We start from the raw sequence: 20,797 nt of genomic DNA on the forward strand, positions 1-20,797 counted from the left end.
TTTATTTATCAGTAACATCTGTGTATTTGATTTCTAAACTCAGCATAGCCATCTGAAAATAATGATTCTTCTAGCAGATGCCTTTTATTGTATTTTCTTTTCAGTGTTTGGGGCTTTTCTGTTGTTTCATCGATCTGAAATCTTTAGAGAGTCCTTCAGGCAAAGAGATGCTGAGATTGATGGAGGGAGGATTAACTTTCCTTTAGTGCCCCTTGATTTACAGCCTCTCAGACACTTGTTTTATTGCAGTCACTGATTTGGCATTAGGATTCTCAATATGCAGGTTGTTTTTATTGAACCATAGAGTCAGGGGAAATGTGTTTCTGTCCTGGAAAGTTTGAAACAGAGATGAAAATGAAACAAGCCACATAGCCTGAGATTTGTGCTTCTGAAGATGACATGGCTCCTTTGAAGTGGGATATAGCTTAATGAGTTCAGTTCAAGGGACAAACGATTTACCTAGCTAGTCATGTGGGAAAAGTGTACCTTTGGGTGTCTGGAGATCCAATAGGTATTTAGCTGTGTTTTCCTAGTATTTGTGGGACCAACTGTAAATAAGTCACTCAGAAATTGCCATTTATCCATCTGTAAATAAAGTCTTTTTCATTTATCAATTCATTCATTCAAATGTTTTTAATGTACTATTGTGTATGCCAAGGATTATACTGTAGTAGAGAAATATGTATGTTACTGTGTGTTCATATGTATATTTATGTATGTGTATATATATTTTTTCATTTAAATTTTTAACTTAAGCATGTTAAATTTGATGGGAAAGATGTTATTTTACTCTTCAAAGTGGCAAAAAGGCAATTTAAAGCATCTCTAGGAAAAAGGAAAATTTGCCAAGTTTAGGTACAATGAAATAAGGAGGGGTTAACATAAAAGGAAGGAAAGAGACTTGGAGCGCATGTGCGGGTAGATTGTATGTGATGTAATTACACCGTGCATGAGATCAGCAGCAGCAGCAGTGGTCAGAAGGAACAGGGGAAACCAGCGTAGCTCTGTGCTGCCTTCTTCGTCCATTGTCTCATTTGACCTTGGCAACAACTTTGCAACATAATTTCATTATCCTCACTTTACAGAAGTGGAACCCAGGCTCAGAGAAGTTAAATAGTTTACCCAGGGCTACACAGTAACAAGCAGACTTTGGGGTTAGAACTTAAATCTGCCTGATTTCAAACCTGAGCTCCTTCCATGATACCACAGCTAACATTTATCGAGCGCTCACCAGACATCTGGCCATCTATGAGGCTAGTAGTTTAGAGATGGAGAAATGCAACAGAGAGGGTAAGCCAATTCTGAGTTACACAGCTGGCAGAAGCAGGAAACCCTCCTGAACAGTCAGATGCCATGAGCTCACTCTTACCTACTCTGCTGGTGCCCTCACACTGAGGTGCTCATTTATCTTCATTAAGGTTTCGGGATGAAAGACAATAGAGTTATCTCTTTTAAATCCCTACTGTTGAATCTAAGAGAAGAGCAATCCTGCTTCTGACAATTTTAAGGCCTAAGGCAAGACTACAAATGAAGCCTATAGACCATATGTCTAAAAAATTAAGATTGTGTAACAAATTACGTTAACGATTAAGTACAACACAGCCTCTCCTCCTACCTTGTCAAATACACCTGCATAAAAACCTGGAAGTCCAAGTTCTCAGGATCCTCAGAGATCCGTTCCACTGGGGAGGTATGGGGGAAACTGTCTCCCCATCTATGGCCTGCCCTCTTCTCTTCCTACCCTTAGCTCCATCCCACGTTGAGGGTCCTCAGGCTCTTGCATGTGGACACCCCAACCCCATGTCCAGGTGCCATCCACATCCCCTGCAAGCAGCCTTGCTACTTGTCATGCATAGAGGTGTCTTCAGGAGGACAGACCTGGAGTAGAGGCCCACAAAGACTCAGAGGTGGGCTTAGGGCTTTTGGTGCAGGCTCTGGGTGGGCACATCCCATTGGCGTCACCAATACCTCACCCCACAGGGAGCAATACAGCAGGGGAAGGCCCATTTCTGAGCCCTCTAGAGTCCAGGGCTGGGGCAGGGTATTTCTTACTCTCATGTAAGAGTGGCACTGGGAGGGAGCAGGAGTTAAAGCTATGGTCTTTGTGAATAGTACTTTCAAATGACCACTAATTCAGGACCATGTCTTAGAAATGTCTTTATCTCTGAGAATAAACCTGATTCTTCTCATTTCCCACTTTCCTCACCCCTAATGTTGTACCCACACCATCAGTTTTGCGTTTCCCATTCCTGATTAATGAAATCACCACTGCATGTTGACCACCTTTGACACTACCATCTTCCTCACTATCCAAAATCATCTCCAAATCTTTTTGGTCCTGGCTCCTCAATTCTGACCTCACTGCCTTAGTGGAAGTGGCCACCAGCTGTTGCATGAACAATTATAAATCTCCCTACCTCCTCCACCCTTCCCCACTCCCAAATCTGTACAACATGCTCATGTCACAGGTCATTTTGCAAGGCTGATGACAAGCAGATTATGGGCTGGATTTCTACCCTACCTCATATCCTTAGTCATGTACCTTCAACAGTGAATAATATGCATTACCACATGTGGTAGCATTGCTTCCTTGCTTAACAGCTTTCGAAGATTCCCTAGGGCCTTTGAGATAAAGTTCAAACACTTTAGCATGGCACACAAAATTGTTTTTCAGTTTCTGGTCCCCTCCCACAGCCTCCTGGGCTGGATGGGCTGGACACTCCTACCACACATGGCAGTGGAAGTTACCTGACTATCCCATGACTATTGTACCTTCTTCCTAAGGTGTCTACTCTTTCCTCTCACTCTCCGGTGAAAGCCTGCTCTTCCCTCAGGAACTAGTTCAGGTGTGGTGTTTATGAAACCTCTACGTCTCATGCAGACGGCGTTAGACTTCTGGGCCCATTAGCCTTTGTAAATGCTTTGACTATGGCACTGATTATACTATATCACAATTATTTGTTTCTATGTCTCTGTGGTGCACAAAGCACAATTCAGCAGACAAAAGTCGTTAGGGGGAAGTTAGAGTCTTTACTCAAGTTTCCCAAAGAACACAAAGAGAAGCCAAGTACGTGGTCCTCAGCAACCACTTATCACATCCTTTCTTTTTCCTTCACACCCTTGTGTAACACCCCTGACAAAAACATTCCTCATCCATCCTAGCCTGCGTGGTTTTTCTTTCCTCTTCATTGTTCTGGTCCTCACCCAAGCCTCACCCCGCTCTCCCATCACTTTATTATGTGGACTGACATATCTTCTCCACAAAGGGAAGAAAAAAAACTGTCCTCTTTAGGAGAAAATGAATTAAACCATAAATTACTGGATTGTCTTTGTTGGATCAGAGACTGTGCCAGTCAGATTATGCTAGGCTCTGCTGCAGTAACAAACAAACCTGAAATCTCAGTGGCTTACATATTTCTTCCTTACATAACATGGTAGCTGTCAGCTGAGGCTATGCTTCACATGTCTTCTTTCTTCTGGGTTCTTGGCTAAAGCGGCAACCAGTACCTATGGCATACATTCTCATGGCAGAGGAGAAAAGTAGTGATAGAGCCACGCATCAGCCCTTAACATTTCTGCTCAGGTGTGGCATGTATCACTTCTCATATTCCTGTGGCCAAAACAAGTCTCATGGCCAAGCATGGGAATAGGGTGGGGAATTATACTTCTCCCCAAGGGAGGGGCTGCTAGTCCGTGATAATGGGTAGGGATGAAGAAACCTCACAAAGAAAAGCAGTAAATTGGGAATAATAATGCAGTTTACCCTGGAATACTCTATATGAATATTTTTTGTCCTGTCAGATTCATATACGGCATTAGTCTGTGAGCTCTCCTAGGGCTCAGATGATGTCTTGTACTTTTTTGCTCATTTTAAGTGTCTTTCATATAATTAGGAAGGGAAGTTTCCAAGCAAGTTAGCAAACACTTGGGGAGAAGATGGAAAAACTCTGTAGGGTAGAAATCAGAGTTGGGATTGGAATATTTCAAAATTCAAATTTGGAAACCATCTTTATGCTGTGGTGATATTCCTGTCAGATTAACAAGCAGGATAGGTAGACGTCTGCTTATGTGGTATGTGATTTCTAAGAGAGAGAGAAGGCCTCTTCCCCCCAGAATGTTTCTTTTTCTAGCTCCCTGTACCACTCAGGCTCCATTCAGGAAAACTGAAACCCAGTAGTTATTTTAACAGAGAGGCTAATATAGGGATTTGGTTACATAGGTATTGGAGAATTAAAAAGTCACAAAGGGAGCACAGAGGCCATGTAAATAACTGCAGGAAGTGAAGCAGCTCTGACCCTAGGACTAGAAGAACAGGAGGAAGAGGTTAGGGTTTGATAACCTAGAAGCTGATGAACCTAGAAGCTCAGAGCAGGGGCCCCTGGAGCTGAGCACCAGACCTCTGAGGGGGAGATGCTGCCCTGCTGGTGTCTCTAGGGTATGCGGCAATACAGTGAGTCTAGTTTGGAGAGTGTTTTTTTTTTTTTAATGGAAATTGGGGCCAACTGCCACTGTGAGGTTGAACTTTGACAGCAACAACAGGCAAACAGGAAAGACCAAGTCCCTTCACCCCCTTTTATTCCCTTCCAGTCTCGCTGTAGTGCCCCCTACTGGCAGAACATGTCAGAGAGCCAGCTGCAAAGTAGAACTGTAGTTGGCCAAGTCCGGACTCCAGCACCATAGAGAAGGGTATAGAAGAGAGAAGCTAAGAGATAAGTTAATGAACAGTATACTCTCTAATACCTGGAATTTTGCAATTTGAACTTTAATCCTTTGGTTAAAGTCATCTGTGTTTAAAATAAAAATATCCCTGGGAAAGATGAAAATTTTAATGTTATTCTTCATTTACACTCCATTATGAATAAATCTATCAGATCCCTTCTAGAGAGAGAAAATAAAGAAGTGGAAGGAAGAGCCATAGAGGGGGTACTTGGCTGTGGCAGGCATGGTGATAGGATGCCACTCAGATGGTAGAGGGGAACAAAGGTCAACAAAGGAAAAAGAAAGTGGGGATTAGGGAAGATAAATTTTACCAACTTCCAAATTTTGTAGATGCTTGGCCAAGTTTCTAGGTCTTTGCTGATCACAGTGAGATAAGTGAACTGCAGAAAAGTAGGCAGATCTCGCCCACGGTCAACACTTGGGCCGATTCAGCCCCAATAAGGCAATATAAAAACAAGACCCCTAATCAAGACCAGACTAAGACAGTAGCCTTGGACGAGTCACTGAATGATCAGTTGCCTAGGTAATTCATCAAAAAGTTGCTATTGACTGAGTTACTGTAGCCTCCTAATTAGTGGAAATCTGAGGCCTGGATTATTCTAAATTGGATTTTTCTGGCCTGAGGATTAATTGGGAAATCACTTATGTTTCCAAACTTACTTTTATAAACTTTTAAAAAATGATTTCCTCTTTATTCTGCCTCAATTTTGAATACAAATAAAAGTGGTCTCTAATAAATGTGAATATTGCAATGCTTTCGCATTTTCATTCTGAAGAGCTGTTTCACTTGGGTCAGCATCAAGCACCAGTTTTGTGACAGGCACTGTGTAGGGCTGGACAAAGATGAATGGATCATGGTTTTGGCCCTTGGGGATGCATGGTTGCGCTTACACAGCTCTGGAGTCTGTGAGGCTTGGGCCCCAAATCCTAGCTCTGAAACTCGGAAGCTGTACGATTCTGAGCTTCAGTTTCTTCATCTGTAAATTGGGAATAATAATAATACCCATGTAATATTGTGAACATTAGCAACATAGTATATCAATGCCTATGGTAAGTGTTCAATAAGTTTGTCTATTATTGTTAATAATATATGTACCTGTTATATAAACAGACAATTTTAGTATATGTGACTTCTCTATGTTGATTTTCACTGTTCAACCTAAAGATGGAAACAGTTTAGAATTGGTCTGAATTGTTACCAATTCCAGTATATCACTTTTTTCTCTTTTCCTCTTTTCTCCTCTTTCCTACAGCATTACTTCTCCTTTCCTTTCCCCCATTCTTTGCTCTTCCTGCCTTCTCTTCCTCCTCCGGACTTATCCAGATTACTGCCAGTCTCCCCAGTTCCCTTGGGTGTGTACACTTAGCCAACATCAAAGGTACTGTTTGGCCTGCTGTGTCTTACCTACAGTTTTTCAGCCTCTGGCCCAATTAATGCATATCCACATGTTAGGTAATTGACAGTTAAAAAATATTTATTGCTTCAATCAATGGTTCTCCAGCCTTTTTCTACCATGACACATGGTAATGTTTACTTATTCAACGCACTCTTTTGTGCTTCCCTGTTCCTCTAAAAAAGCACATTAGAATACATGGGAATAAATTAATGTTATTATAAAGGTAACTCAAATGTATTCTAATTTATTTTTTTAAAAATAATTCCTGCATTTAGGCACTCTAACCATTATTAGGGTTGAATTAGTGGTAACTCACCTCACCATTAATCATGTCACATCAGGATGTTGTGACATATGGGTAAATTAGACTCCCAAATCTGACTGTTGCTTCTTTCTTAAGACCCATTCAAACATACATGCCAGAAATGCCACTCCTAGGTATGTTCTCCCTTGAGAAACATTTGCACATGTGTATTTTACAGTGTTGTTTGTAATAATAAAACATTGGAAATAGACTAAATATCCATCAGCAGGACAACGAACCAAGAAACTGGAGTGTCCTCATACAGTAGACTTCTTAGCTGCAGGGTACCTTCTGTCAAAATGAATGAACCTCACATGGTTGCACAAGGAAAGCAAGTTGCAGAAGAATTAGTATAGCATGATACCATTTCTATAAAGCTTTAAAATGTATAATGCTATATTTTTAGGAATACTTGTTGAGGATTATAAAAAATATTCCTGATCATAGTTACTTCTGGGAGAGAGGAATGTAATGAGGAGGAGCACACAGTGGGACTTCATTTGTATTTTCAAACTTTTGTTTCTTACGTTAGTGAGTATATAGGTGTTTGATATTATTCTCGATCATTTTTGTATGTCTGAAAATATTTTATTAAAAGAGAAAGACTTTTCAATACCTGATTCGCTGGGGCCCATTAGCACTAGGAGGATCAGTAATCCCGATTAAAAGTGACAAATCAAGAGCTAATAATAAAATAATAAAACTACCATTTATGAGCATGATGTGTACACGAGTACACTGCGTACAATACTTGCTAATCCTCAAGCTTCTCTCTGAACTTTGTCTCATTTGAGAGAGAAGGAGACTGAGACTCAGAGACGTTACTTTCCTAAATTCAATGTTAGTGCTTGTCAAAACCAAGACTCTAACCCAGGTTTGTTTTACATTTCACCAATAAAGTAGATGTTATTATATGAGCTCTTGGGCTCAAAAAAGGAAATTCTATCTATCTGTGAGGCAGCTTCTTCCTCCAGAATTGGGAGAAAATAAATTTCTGTTTTTTAAGCCACCCAATCTGTAGCACTTTGTTATGGCAGCTGGAGCTGGCTAATACACGTATTTATTATACTTTGCCCTTTATTGATAGTTTGATTAGGTATAGAATTCTACATCCAGCCAAAATTCTCTTCCCTCAGAATTTTGAAGGTCTTGTTCCTTTGATTCAAAAATTTAATATTGCTACTGAGAACTTGAAAAGCATTCTAATTCCGAATTCTCTTCTATGTAACTTGTTTTCTCCTCTGTGGAAGCTTGAACAATCATCTCTGCATTGTTCTGAAACATAATAGTAATGTATCTTGATGTGACTCTTTGGTCGTCTATTTTACTGGATGCTAAGTGGGCCTTTCAACTTGAATACTCTTGTCTTTCAGTTCAGTGAAATTTTCTTGAATAACTCTTGAATTTTGTGGATGATTTGCTTTTTTTCCCTTCTTTATGAAATTTCTGTTTTTCAAATATTGGACTTCCTGACCTGATACTCTCATGTCTTTGTTTTCTCTCTCCTCTATTAATCTGTGTATTTTTGCCCTAGAACACTTCTTCAACTTATTTTCTAGAAGATTTCCTCAACTTATTTTAAGTGCTTCTATTGAGTTTTTAATTTCTGCTATCATTTCATTTTAGTGTCTAAGGGATATTTTTCTTTTTATAATATTCTGGCTTTTTAAAACTATATTTTGAGCTTTTTTTACATAAACAATATTTTCTCAACTTTCTGAGTAAAACTGTTGTTTTTATGTTTCATCACTCTACATAGCCTAATTTCCTCTAAGATATTTTTTCCTGGTTATTTTTGTTTGTCTCTTTGTATTATTCTTTTATGTTAATGGATTTCTTCAGATACCTTGTCATCTTTGGCTGACTGTCCGTATTTAAGAATAGAAAATGAAAAACTTTAGTAGAAGTTCAGAGTAACAGGTAGGGCCTGTCAACTGTGGGCTTCATTGTAGGGAAAGGGCTGGGTGGTTTCATTTTGGAGTCTATATTGTCATTATCTTTAGAGCTTTCATCTTAAGCCAGTCAGATTCCCCAGAGAAGTCTCTGCCAGTCTCCTGCTTGGAAAGTCAAGACCTGGCTGCCAATGTTCTGGAGTCAAAGTGGATGAAGACAGCCAGGAGTCTCAGCTTCCAGCATGCAAACATTTACTTGATCCTTCATTTTCATTATGGTATCCCTACCCCTAACCGTGCCTGATGTCTCATAGTTCATAGACTGCGTTACCCTAGTAAATAAAAATAGCCTCCATCTTCTGTTAGACTAGGGATAAGAATCTGGGGATCTAACTTCCTCCTAAACAGCTTTCAACTCGTACTCATTTTAGCATCCCCCTCACGCCACTTCTAGAGGTCACTGGTGTCCCACTTCTAAGATTTTGTAATATAAATATGATTGATGTTGGTTTTCCCCAAAGCTGGTTTAGGGTTCAGCTTTTTCTGGTCTCCTAATTCTCTTACCACTTGTCTGTCTGCTTTTCATATTGCAATGTTTTGTTGCTGTTGTTTTATGCTATCTTTGTTCTTTGAGGGTTTCTTTCTTTCTTTAAACACACACACACATTATTATCATTGTCATGAGGTTTTGAGAGAGAGCAAAATTGAATGCAAGTGTTTAATTTTCCATCTTTACCTGAAAGTCTCAAAAACAAATATTTCTTAATTTGTATTTAACACTCAGAGGACAAAGATGATATCATGAAGTACAATTTGAAATGATCATTGGAATAAGAAAAATGTCTCACATAGCTCTATATTCCAGTAGCTGGTCACCTTAATCCTAAAAAGAGGCTTGAAAATCTTTACCAAGCAATCAGAACTCTGAATATTATATATTTGACCTGATAATTGTCTCATCTTTTTTTTCACTCATAACAAAATATACTTAAGGTAAGAAGGTAATTATTGCACTGTGGTTGCCCAAAGCCCCAAAAAACTCAAAATAGGCCTTGTCACATCAAAATTAATTGGTTGCTTTGTTCCTATTTAGATTCCATTAACTTGACGACATAATTTAAGTGACAGTTAACTGTATCACCTTTGCTTCTCCTTGTTAAAAAGAAATCTCTAAAAGTCTAAGAAAATTTCCTGAAATATTTATTTTTAAAGCATTAACCTTCACTTTTCTTTTTGTATTATTATGTAATACAACGTCACCTATCAGAGAAGACTTATGTATCAGTCATCTATTGCTGCATAACAATCTACTGCAAAAGGTACTGACTTAAAATAAGACACATTTTATTTGCTCATGATTCTTTTGTTCCAGCAATTTGTGCTGGGTTCAGCGGGTCAGTTCTTCTACTGCTTTCACCTGGAGTCAACATATGGCTGCAATCATCTCTTTGCTCAGTTGGGCTTGACAATCCAAAGTGGTCTCACTCAGAAGTCCAGTGGTTTGTGCCCGCATGTGGCTGGATTTCTCCCTCCACATGGTCTCTTATCTTCAGAGAGGCTAGCTGAGGCTTCTTTACATGGCAGTCTTGGGACAGTATTCCAAGCAATTAAGAGTGGAAGCTGCAAAGCCTGGGCCTGGGCTCAGAACTCACAAAAATCATTTCTGCCACATACTGTTGATTAAAGCTAGTCACAAGTCTTGATCAGATTCAAGAGGTGAAGAGAAAAATTCTACCTCTTGGTGGAAGAAGCAAGAGATTCATATCACAAAGGAGTGTGTATATAGAGGTGGGAAGAATTGTGGCATTCTTTGCAATCTACTACAGTCTGCCTTCTGGCCATAATTTATTCACATTTCTCCCACATAGAAAATACAGTCATTCCCATCCCAGGATCCCCAAAAGTCCCATCCCAATATGGTGTCAGGCTTGACGTCCAGGATCTCAGGTTCCACATCAGGTTCCACTGGGGATGAGAATCCTTGGAAGCAGCTCTTCAGGTATGGTTCTTCTTGAACCAGAGACCTGTGAGTGAAAAAGGTTAACTGCCCCCTACATTTCCAACAGATAGTAGGGTGATGGACACAGGATAATTACCATAGATGCTTCCATTCAAAGTGGAGAGCAACAAGAAGTATATAGCAGTTACTGACGCAGTGCAGTTCTGAAATCCAGCAGGGCACATTCTTCAAGCTCCTCTACTCCAGGGCCAAGAAACATGCCTTGAATATTTATCTGGTCTGTTTCCTGCTTTGCCATATGCCTTAGATTTTTAAATTTATAAAGGTCAAGAAAGTGGTTATAATTATAAAGTAATTGTACAGTAGCATCTACAGGTAGTTAAATGCTTCTTGACAAAGTTACCATTTCCTCTTAAAGTTTTAAACTATGGGGATTTTCATACCTTTGAGGTTATTTGTTTTATCAATCTCAAATTCTATAATATAGATGTTAAACCAAGTTTAAAAACCCTCTTCATTGCTTGTATTTCCTCTAAAGGAGTACCACATACCAAGCTTAATTATAACAAGAAACTGATTTTGGGGATCTTCAAGAAAAAATGTAAAAATTTATCTGTAGTTTAATTTGACAATTTCTGGAACATTCAGTGGGCCTCTGGGTAATGGAGAACACGTGATCTATTTACTCAGGCCCTAGAGCAGGGGACAAGACAGTCCAAATCCTGTCTTTATAGAGCTTGCATTCTACAGGGCAAGGGGGCAGACAGTGAACATGTAGCCACATCCCCCACCTCCTATCCCAATAAAACAAATTTCAGAGAGTAAAACATAAGAAAATAAAACAAGGTACTGGAACAGAGAGAGAGTGACCTGTGGGGAAGGAGAGGGACTGTCTTACCTAGGATGGTAATGAGGTGACATTTAAGTAGATACCCAAAAGTCATGCGAAAATCTGGGAACAGCATGAGCACAAACCCTGGACAATAACAAGCTGGGTTATTTCAAGAAAAGAAAAAAGGGCAATGTTGTTTTACAACAATTAAGGGGGAAGAGGAGAGGAGATAAAGTTGCTGATATAGACAAGAACCAGGCCATATAATAGGATTTAGACCATGGAAAGGAGTTTGGGCTTTGTTCCAAATCTACGAGAAGTCATTGAAGAGTTTTACATAGAAGAGGGATAAGATTTTATTTATGTTTTAAGAGATCATTGCTATATAGAGAATGAACTAGGGGAGAAAGAGTAAAATTAGAATAGTTAAGATAGCTATTACAGTAGTTCTGGCAACAGCTTCAAAGCAAAGAGAGTGAGAATGATCAGATTCAGGATAACATTTGGGAAGAGGGACCCAAAACTTAATTGGATTTTGAACATGAGAGAAAGAGAAGATCAAGGATGAGTTTGAAGTTTGTGACTTGAGAAACTGGCTGCATAGTAGTGCCATTTTTTAAGATGGAAAAAACTAGGGGAAAAACAAATGTTTCTCTTACAAGAGAGCAGATCAAGAGTTCTGTTTGGAACGTGTTTAGCTTGTGTTGTCTCCTAGACTTCAGATGCACTGTCAAATAGGCAGGTGGATATATGGAGGACAGTCGTCTACCAACTAGGTTTGACAATCTATCTCAATACTTTATAGTCTCACTTTGTGACTGTCTAACCCCATCCTCAGGCAACTAAGACATTATGACCCTCGTTTTCCTGACTCATAACTGCATCCCAAAGAAACTCAATGACTTCCCCAGAGCCACACAGCTAAAATTAAAGAGCAGGACTTGAACCCAGGTCTTCTGGCAATCTGTACAGGGACCTGGAGGGTGCTTTCGCGCCTCACCCACTCACCTGCTTCAGTTTTTGTAGTCAAAGGGAGATGCAGGATAAGGATCTATCATTAAGGCTCTTCCCACATGCTCAAAGTATAGTCTACAATTTCTGTGTCGTCAATGTGGTATCTGCTGGCCACATGTAGCAATTTTAATTTTTATCAACGAAAATTAAATAAAAGTAAGAGTTCACTTTCTCAGTTGTGCTAGCCACAGTTTAAGTGCTCAATAGCAGCATGTGACTAGTGGCTATCATATTAGACAGCACAGATACGGAATATTTTTATTATCTCAGAAATTTCTATTCAACAGTATTGGACTCTAGACAATTCAAAGTAAAGTAATTGTGAAGAAAGTGAAGTGTAGTCTTATCTTCATAGTGTTGCCCTGAGAGGAAATTTTAGAAAAAGAAATGAGTTGTTATCTTCTTTAAAAGTGGCACACTTTATAATTAGCTAATTTTATACCCAGCTCTAATGAGCACCTTTCCCCAATTCACACCCTTGAATGTTTGTGTGTTTCTTCTTTTATCTAATACAGATAGCAGCTTCTCTGAGGAGAGGAGCTAGGTTCTTTCCACCTTTCCATTCTCTTCATTCAAAATACATATATACATAACACCCATGTCCCTTCCAACACTCCACCTACTTCCACACACAACACCCTCAGTCAATGCACAATGCTTTGCACAGAACAAGCAAAATGTTTGCTTGTTAAACAACCAGCATATTACAATGCTGTGGACACCTGGCCGCAGGAGAACCTATCAGTAAAGAGCAAATAGTTGCATCTCCAGATCTGTAACTAACCCCAATTTCACGGCATATTCCTTTTGCTTTTCCTCCTTTCCTAGCAAAGAGGAACTCAGGCATCTCACCAAGTGGAAACAGGGCTGTTCACCTCTGGAGAAAGCAGGAGAGTTAGAGACTAGAGGGAAGTCAGTGGGAGCTTCAGTCTCAAGTCTGCCCTTTACTTAGTGAGCTGGTCCTCGCAGGGCAAGATGGAAGCATCCAGAAAGCCCCATTCACACACACATGCACATAGGCAGACCTGTGCTCCCAGCAAGTCATCTTACAAATGAATGGGAAGATTCAGCACAAGACAGATGATTTTTGAATCCTCCCTTGTCCCCTGCTGGTTGTGTGACTTTTGGCATATTATATAACCCCTTTAAGAGTGTAGGATGAGAAGATATTATGTTTAGAGCCTTGACCACATTGTTGATCCTCCACCAGTTCAGAGTTTATTCCCTTCCTCACCTCTCAGGGTAAAGGTGAGAACAGATCTTGAACAGAAATTGCATTTTCCCTTTAAGATTTCTTTTTTAAAAAATATTTTCATTTTTTAAATTTATTTTTTAATTGCAGTAACATTGAATTATCACGTTATATAGCTTTCAGATATACATTGTAATACATTTCAAATTCTGTGTAGATTACATCATGTTCACCACCCAAAAACTAATTATAGTCCATCCCCTCACATGTGAGCCTAATCACCCCTTTTGCCCTCCTCCCCTTCCCCTATGGTAACCAACAATCCAATCTGCATTGCTATGTGTTTCTTTGTCATTATTTTTATCTTCTACTTACGAGTGAGATCATACGGTATTTGACTTTCTCCCTCTGACTTATTTCACTCAGCATAATACCCTCAAGGACCATCCATGTTGTCACAAATGGCCAGATTTCATCATTTCTTATGGCTGAGTAGTATTCCATTGTGTATAAATACTACATCTTCTTTATCCATTCGTCCCTTGATGGGCACCTAAGTTGCTTCCAAGTCTTGGCTATTGTGTATAATGCTGCAGTGAACATAGGGGTGCAAGTATCTTTATGCCTTTGCATTTTCAAGTTCTTTGGATAAATACCAAGCAATGGGATAGCTGGATCATATGGTAGATCTATCCTTAATTTTCTGAGGCTACTCCATACTTCTTTCCATAGTGGCTGCACCAGTTTGCACTCCCACCAGCAGTGTACGAAGGTTCCCTTCTCTCCACATCCTCTCCAACATTTGTTGTTTCCTGTCTTGTTAACTTTAGCCATTCTGACCAGAGTGAGGTGATACGGATGGCCAACAGGCATATGAAAAGATGCTCAACATCATTAGCTATCGGGGAAATGCAAATTAAGAAATTTTTCATTTTTTATAGGTAGTACTTGCATATGATAAAAATTTCCCACGTTTGTACTGCAAAGTTTCCTTCCTATTTTCCCAGCTCCCTAGATCTCCCCAGAGGCAACCAGTGTGTCCAGATGTGTATGTATCCTTCCATAGTCGTTCTATGCAGCACAAGCAAAAAATATGTCAATATGTTTATAGCTATGTACTTCCTTATATATGTATATTTTCCTCTTTGACCCAAGCAACTGTGTGACTGTTTTGAACCTTGTTTTTTCCCTGGAGTATCTTGGAGATTTTTTATATCTATAGTGAGCTCCCTTGATCTCTTTATAGCTGTAGAGTATTCCATTGTAGATTTGTACCATAATTTATCTTTTCCCCCACTGATGAGTTTTTTGGGTCATTTCTAGACTTTTGGTATTATAACCCATGCCATAATAAACATTATTGTACATATGTCACTTTGCATGTGGATCAATGTATTTGTAGAATAAATTTCTAAAATAGGAATTGCTGGGTCAAAAGATATGTAATGAGGATATACACATAATTTTGATAGACCTGGTCAAGTGGCCCTTATAGAATTTACACTAGTTTGCTGTCCCACCAGCAATGTATGAGAGTACAGCTGAGTTTCTAAGCCTGTGTGGAGTCCTGATACCTCAGAGACTTAACACCAAGTCTTACATTTGCCGGAACAGCTCAGCTTACGTCATGTGTGGGGGGTTTCATCTGAAGATAGTTATTTTAGCTAAGTGGCTAAGAAAAGCTTGAAAACCATGATGTAATAAATCACCACTGTTTCTTCTCTTAACCCTCCAGTTTGAAGGAGTGACAGAGGAAATGAGTTTGCACCACACCCTACTGGAAGATCCTTAGGCAGGCAATGTTGAGAGGAGGGTTCAGGTGATAGTTGGAAAGGTGGAGGAGGCAGAAAGATTTCCAGGAAGCAGGAGTAGAGGCTAAGGTATAAGGAGATGAGATTTAGTCTCTTAGTCCCCAATGGTAGCTAGTGTTCTCCAGAAGGTCAGCTCATTTGAGCCAACTTTAAGGGCTTGTCATGTGCCAAGCCCTGTACTAGTGCTGGGAATACAGAGATGAGCATGGCTGGTCCCTGCCCTCAAGAAGCTCACACAGAGAAGTCAGGCATGTAGGCAAACGAGTTCTATATAATGTCGTAGAAGCAATAGCAATGATATCAGTTAACTCTGAAAGCTTATTAAACACCAAAATCTGGGCTCAGCAGGCCTCATCATCTCACCTAATTCTACAAAATCTCCATGAGAGTGATTAGTGTTATCCCCATATCACAGTTGAAGAAACTGAGACCCAGAGAAGTTGAGAATGGTTCCAACATCACATAGTAAGTGAGAAAGCTGGGGTTTAGACTACAAGGTCTTAAGGGAAAGCAGGAGTGGTGTTCGAGCTAAAAATCCACCTCCCTCCTCCATTAAATGGTTCCTGCTTCCTTCTCTTTGTATAGCACCACTTCACTTTACAGGGTGAAGGGTGAAGGTCAGGGAAGACTCTTCGAGGGAGATATGAACTGAGCTGAGGCTTGAAGTTTGAGTAGAAGCAAAGAGAGCATTCCAAGCAGGGAAATTTTGAGCTGATCCCAAGAAAAGCCAACCTCCAGGAGTCAGGACATTTCTGGCACAGTGAGGCAGGTGAGTGGAGTGGATAGGAGGGCAGCCTCTGGAGCCATACTGCCTGAGTTCAAATCCTGTCTCTGCCCATTATTAGTTGAGTGACTTTGAGTGCATCACTTAGCCTCTCTGATTCTTCACCTGTCAGATGGGGCCAGAAAGTACTTACCTCCTGAGTTATTACAAGGATTGAATGAGTTAACATATCTGGAGTGCTTAGAATTGTGCCTGGCACATGCTCTGTATATTTGTTCCCACTATAGAATCTGCAGGCTCCAGCTACAACCTAGATGTAAGGAAGAGGAAAACAAAATTTTGGAGCTTGTATGTGGTACCTATTATAGAGAACTATTACATGAGCTCACAAAATGTAATGTGGTGCTATAAAAGGAGAAGGAAGCAGAAAACCATTTAATGAAGGAGGGACATGGGCTTTTAGCCTGAAATTGTCTTGTCAAGCATGGTCGTGCTTATCAGCTTTCAGTTATCATCTGAAATTGTGAGTCAAAAATGGGCTTTTTTATTTGTCGTCTATTTCTTTATGACACCTTTATTTGGTATTAAAACGTAATGGTCTATCTCAAATAAGGTGAAAAAGCAGAGGAGGATAGAATAAAAGGAAGCACACATTTGATGTAACTCTTGGTTTTTCTCCTCTTCCTCTTTGCTGTCATAAAATGTCCTCAGAAAACCCTAGAGAAAATATAAGATAATTGCTGCAGCTTCCTCATTCACCCACATAGCATTTATCTCTCATCTTTCAAGTCAAATTTCTTTTTTCTGAGAGCAGTATTCTATAACAGAATCCAAGAGAAGTGAAAGCAAGAGGAGAATACTTCTCCAAGGGGTTGGTTCATGTGATTTACATTTTGTCTTCATGTTGTCTGGCCTTTCACTTTTTTATGTTATCCCAAACTCACATTCCCACCTCTGTTCCCAAACCAAACCTCATGCCTGGACCACTATTTCTCGAGGCCAGTTTTATCTCTTCCTCCCATCATTTGAACAACTCTTGAGACTCCATCTTCTTGAAAAATGTTTAATAGCAATTTTCCCAATGTTAACCCTCCATGATCTTTGCTTACTGCTATTTAAAAACCCATACCTGTGCTATATACCAGCCTCTCACTAGATCCTGGGGCTAAAGAAATTATGACAATTCACCCTTTTGTCCTGAATGAGCTCTCAGTCTTATGTGGAAGAAAGGCAAGCAAAAGGAGGTTGATTCTGCCCATCTCTGCATACGATCATGTTTATTTCCTTTATTGTTTGTCTTCCTCATTAGATTGGAAGCCTCTCAAAGACAAAGATTTTATCTGTTTTGTTTACCACTGTGTTATCAGTACCCTACAGAGTGCTCTCAATGAATATTTGCTGAACGAATGAGTGAAAACAAATAAATGACAATACAGAATGATCAGTAAATTGATGTATTTGCAAGATAAGAAATAGCTGAAGAGAGAGAGCAGGAGTGTAGTTAGAGTGGTGGGGAGACTTGCTGAAGGAGGTGACTTCTGAGTTGGGTTTTGAAGGCGATGTTACCAACTTTGATATGGCCTTGCATGGTGTCCAACTCACATGAACTACCCAATAAAAGTATGCTGAGTTAATGAACTTTACAATTGAGGAACCACTTACACATACAGTATCTCGAATATTCTACCATTTAACGCATTCCTGGAAGGGGAGGACACGGCCACTTTATGCTGGATTATGTGGCCCTAGAAGCTCTATCTGTCACCTAGAAAAGCTCTCAGTAGGCATGGAAAACCCAGTGTTGTCGGGTGTGTGTGTGAGCTCTATGAGAAACTTTGGAGGCTGGATGGGCCAGTGGCTGAGAGAGAAAGCAATCTTAAGTATATGCTTTGGAAGAGGGGTCCCATCTGGGAAAGAAGATGGGAAAGGAATGCACAGAGGCAATTTCTAGAGACTCGCCTCTCACCTTCCCCCTGATCCAGACCAGAGCTCATTACTTAACTCTGTGTCTACCACCCAAGCAAGTTTCAGATATTAAAATTCCTCAAAAACCAAGTGGTTATGACATGAGAGGGGATGGGGCAGAAGACAAAAGGAGATAGAAACAAAAATGAATTTTTAGTTGAATTTATCTAATGACCTTACTGATGAAAAAACCAGATATGAGGCCTAGACTTGCTATTAGTTTATTTTAAGGTTTCTTAATTTTATTTAGCTCCAGCTCCTTCCTGATATGATGATGTTAATGCTCAGGAGACTGAGAACCAAAACTGCTGAGATTTGTGAGCCTCTTCCTTCTGGTGTGATCTCTGGGCTCTCTCATGCTGTCCCAGAAATATCCTCTCTATGATTGTTTGAAGATACCTCTGTATGAGTAACACCAAATTGTATCAAAGATTAGATCACTCACCTCCCATTAATCCTCAACTTGTGTTTTCAATATGTGTGTGCAGCTTCATCATACACAACAAAGACACTTTCTTCAATAACGCCACAAGAAGTAGAATTGTACATCATATTTTACAAAGAATAAAGTATGAAGAAGGAAAAAACAAAATTGGTAAGTAGTATATTAGTATAATAAGCTATATTTGATTTGGGGGGTTACAGACTTTTTCCTTTGGTTTTATTAAGTTTATACCAATTCTGGAAATGCTTATCATTTATAAAACCTCTAACTACTCCTTGATGGAGAACTCACAAGTATAAAATCTTAATGGCATCCTTAGATCTCTGTTTTAAGTAGCATGTTATCTCATTTATCTAAGATTATGGAGAAATTCTCTTAATTTAACAAATATTTATGGAGTGCCCATTATGTGCCAGGCGCTGGACTAGGTGTGGGGAGATGAGCACAGTTCTCTCCTGGAGAGAATTTCAAAGCAGACAGTAAACAAATATGTAAATACAATTAGTAACATGAAGAAACTGAAATGGATGATGTTACAAAGATAGACTGGTAAAGGATGAGGGTGAGTTCAAGGTGGGATGGAGTAGCTAGGGACAGCTTCACTGAGAAACTGAAATTTGAATTAAGACTTGAATGACAAGAGGGATCCAGCATGGGAGGATGGAGGGGTAGGTGTTCCAGGCAGAGGGCTCTGCAAGTTCAGAGATGAACTGTCACATGTGGATAAATTCTCCAGATAATCATCTCCCCCACTAAATAGCCTCCATAATTTATATTTTGGGCATTTTTGTGAGAACATTTCCATATTACATTATGAAATTTCCTGCCTTATTAAACAGATTATCATATATCAAGAGGATTTGGGTAGTTTTGTACTTATCTCTGTCCCAGCAAGATTTTTATCAATAGTTTGAATAATGACCTGTATCAGTCAAGGTCTAATTAGGAGACAAAAATCACACATAATTTGAACAAGGAAAGTTTAATGTAAATAATTAACTATGACAGAGGATGGGAGTAATGGAGGATTGGCTAGTAAAGGGTAAGAAGAACTCTAAAGAATAGAGGAATAGCAGATGTTTAAGAGTTGCCACCACTTCTAGAAAGATTCTCCCCCAGCAAAGCTGAGATCCAAGCCCTGTTGGAAAGGGTGCAGCTTTAGTTCACTAGGTGGCAGAGCAGTGTGCTGAGGGTTCTGTGCCAATAGGACTCTCTGGGAATCTGCCTTCCTGGGTACTGGGGGAAGCCGCCTGGAGAGATTTCAAGGAAGACATTACTGGGAAGTGTTACAACACCAGCACTACTCTGTGAAGCTGTTCAAGGGGAAACCTACCCTTGGGGAGGTGTCCTGTGCTGCTGGCTACCATGCACTGCATGAACTGGGTCCCGTAGAAGCTGTGTGTTGTAGAAGCCTGCAAGAGGAGCATACTAGTACCAGGAAGACAAACTCCTTCCTCCTCCAGTGTCCCTCCAATGCCTCCTACTAACAAAGCTTAACACTGTACCATCTGAATGGGAAATATGTACAAGGTCCAGCTCCATTATTGCAAAGCAGGCAATGAAAGTGCAATTGGAGCTAAAGGGCAATAAATTGACAACTGTCACATAGCTTAAATGGTCTGTTCATCAAGCTTTCAGGTGGAGTGGAGGCTGGAAAGATGCATTAAATGTTAGTCATTGAAGTCAGGAGACTAAAAATCTCAAGTGATCTGGAAATCTCAGCAAAATCCTGCAAGATGACATTTAATATTTTGTAAATGTAAAGTCCTACACTCAAATTCAGCAAAACAACTACCCTGGTACAGTGTGGGAGAAGTGTTGCCCAACAAGATCATGAGAGGAACAGACTTAAGAGGTTTAGTTGAATGCAAGCTCAGTGTGACTCACTAGAATGAAGCTGCCAAAAACTGCTTTGATCCCAAACCGCATAAATTATAATAGGGAGAGATAGAGAGCTCCCTAGTCCAGATCTGAATAGACCTGGAATGTTATGTTCAGTGAGTCAAGTCAGTGAGTGTGGTGAAATGGAACCTGATTTAGGTTTTTCTTTAATGGGATTGTGGGTTAGCCCATCCTCATATTCTCTGCAGCAGTGATCTATCCTTGAGACACATCCTCTCCGTAAAGTCCTCCATGACCATTCCAGCTTGAAGGAATTCCCCTTCTTCTGAATTCCTATACATTTTTGGAGTGTTTATTTGATAATTAATCATGTACAACTTTTCTTTTATTATCTTGAATTATTTATTTTCAATGACATTATGAAAATTCTACCATCTAAAGAGAACCAGTGTTAACATTTTGGTGTACTAAATAATTTAAATATTATGTTAATTACTTTTTCGTATTTGTCCATGTGATTTTTTTTTAACAAACTTAGGTTGTGCAACACATACTTTTTATCATGCTTTTTTCAGTTAACATCGTTTCCAAAACTTACTAGAAAACAAGTGAGTGGATGTGAAATGGCAGTAACTATTCTAGATTATTTTGAAAAATGCAAATATTTTTTAAAAACAGTGACTTTGCCGTTATTGGTATT

General features: G+C 39.6%; 1 protein-coding gene across 4 annotated transcripts in view; it reads left to right on the forward strand.

Moving 5' to 3' along the window:
- The window catches only part of ANO4 (anoctamin 4), a 380,754-nt gene that overhangs the window by 271,879 nt on the left and 88,078 nt on the right, over window positions 1–20,797 (forward strand). For all 4 annotated transcript variants that reach the window (XM_070507139.1, XM_070507138.1, XM_070507140.1 and 1 more), the window contains one exon: window positions 18,299–18,405. In XM_070507139.1, coding sequence (XP_070363240.1) covers window positions 18,299–18,405 — 107 coding nt within the window. The remainder of the gene's footprint in view (window positions 1–18,298; window positions 18,406–20,797) is intronic.

Source organism: Equus asinus, chromosome 4, assembly GCF_041296235.1.
Source record: "Equus asinus isolate D_3611 breed Donkey chromosome 4, EquAss-T2T_v2, whole genome shotgun sequence".
Classification (NCBI taxonomy): domain Eukaryota; kingdom Metazoa; phylum Chordata; class Mammalia; order Perissodactyla; family Equidae; genus Equus; species Equus asinus.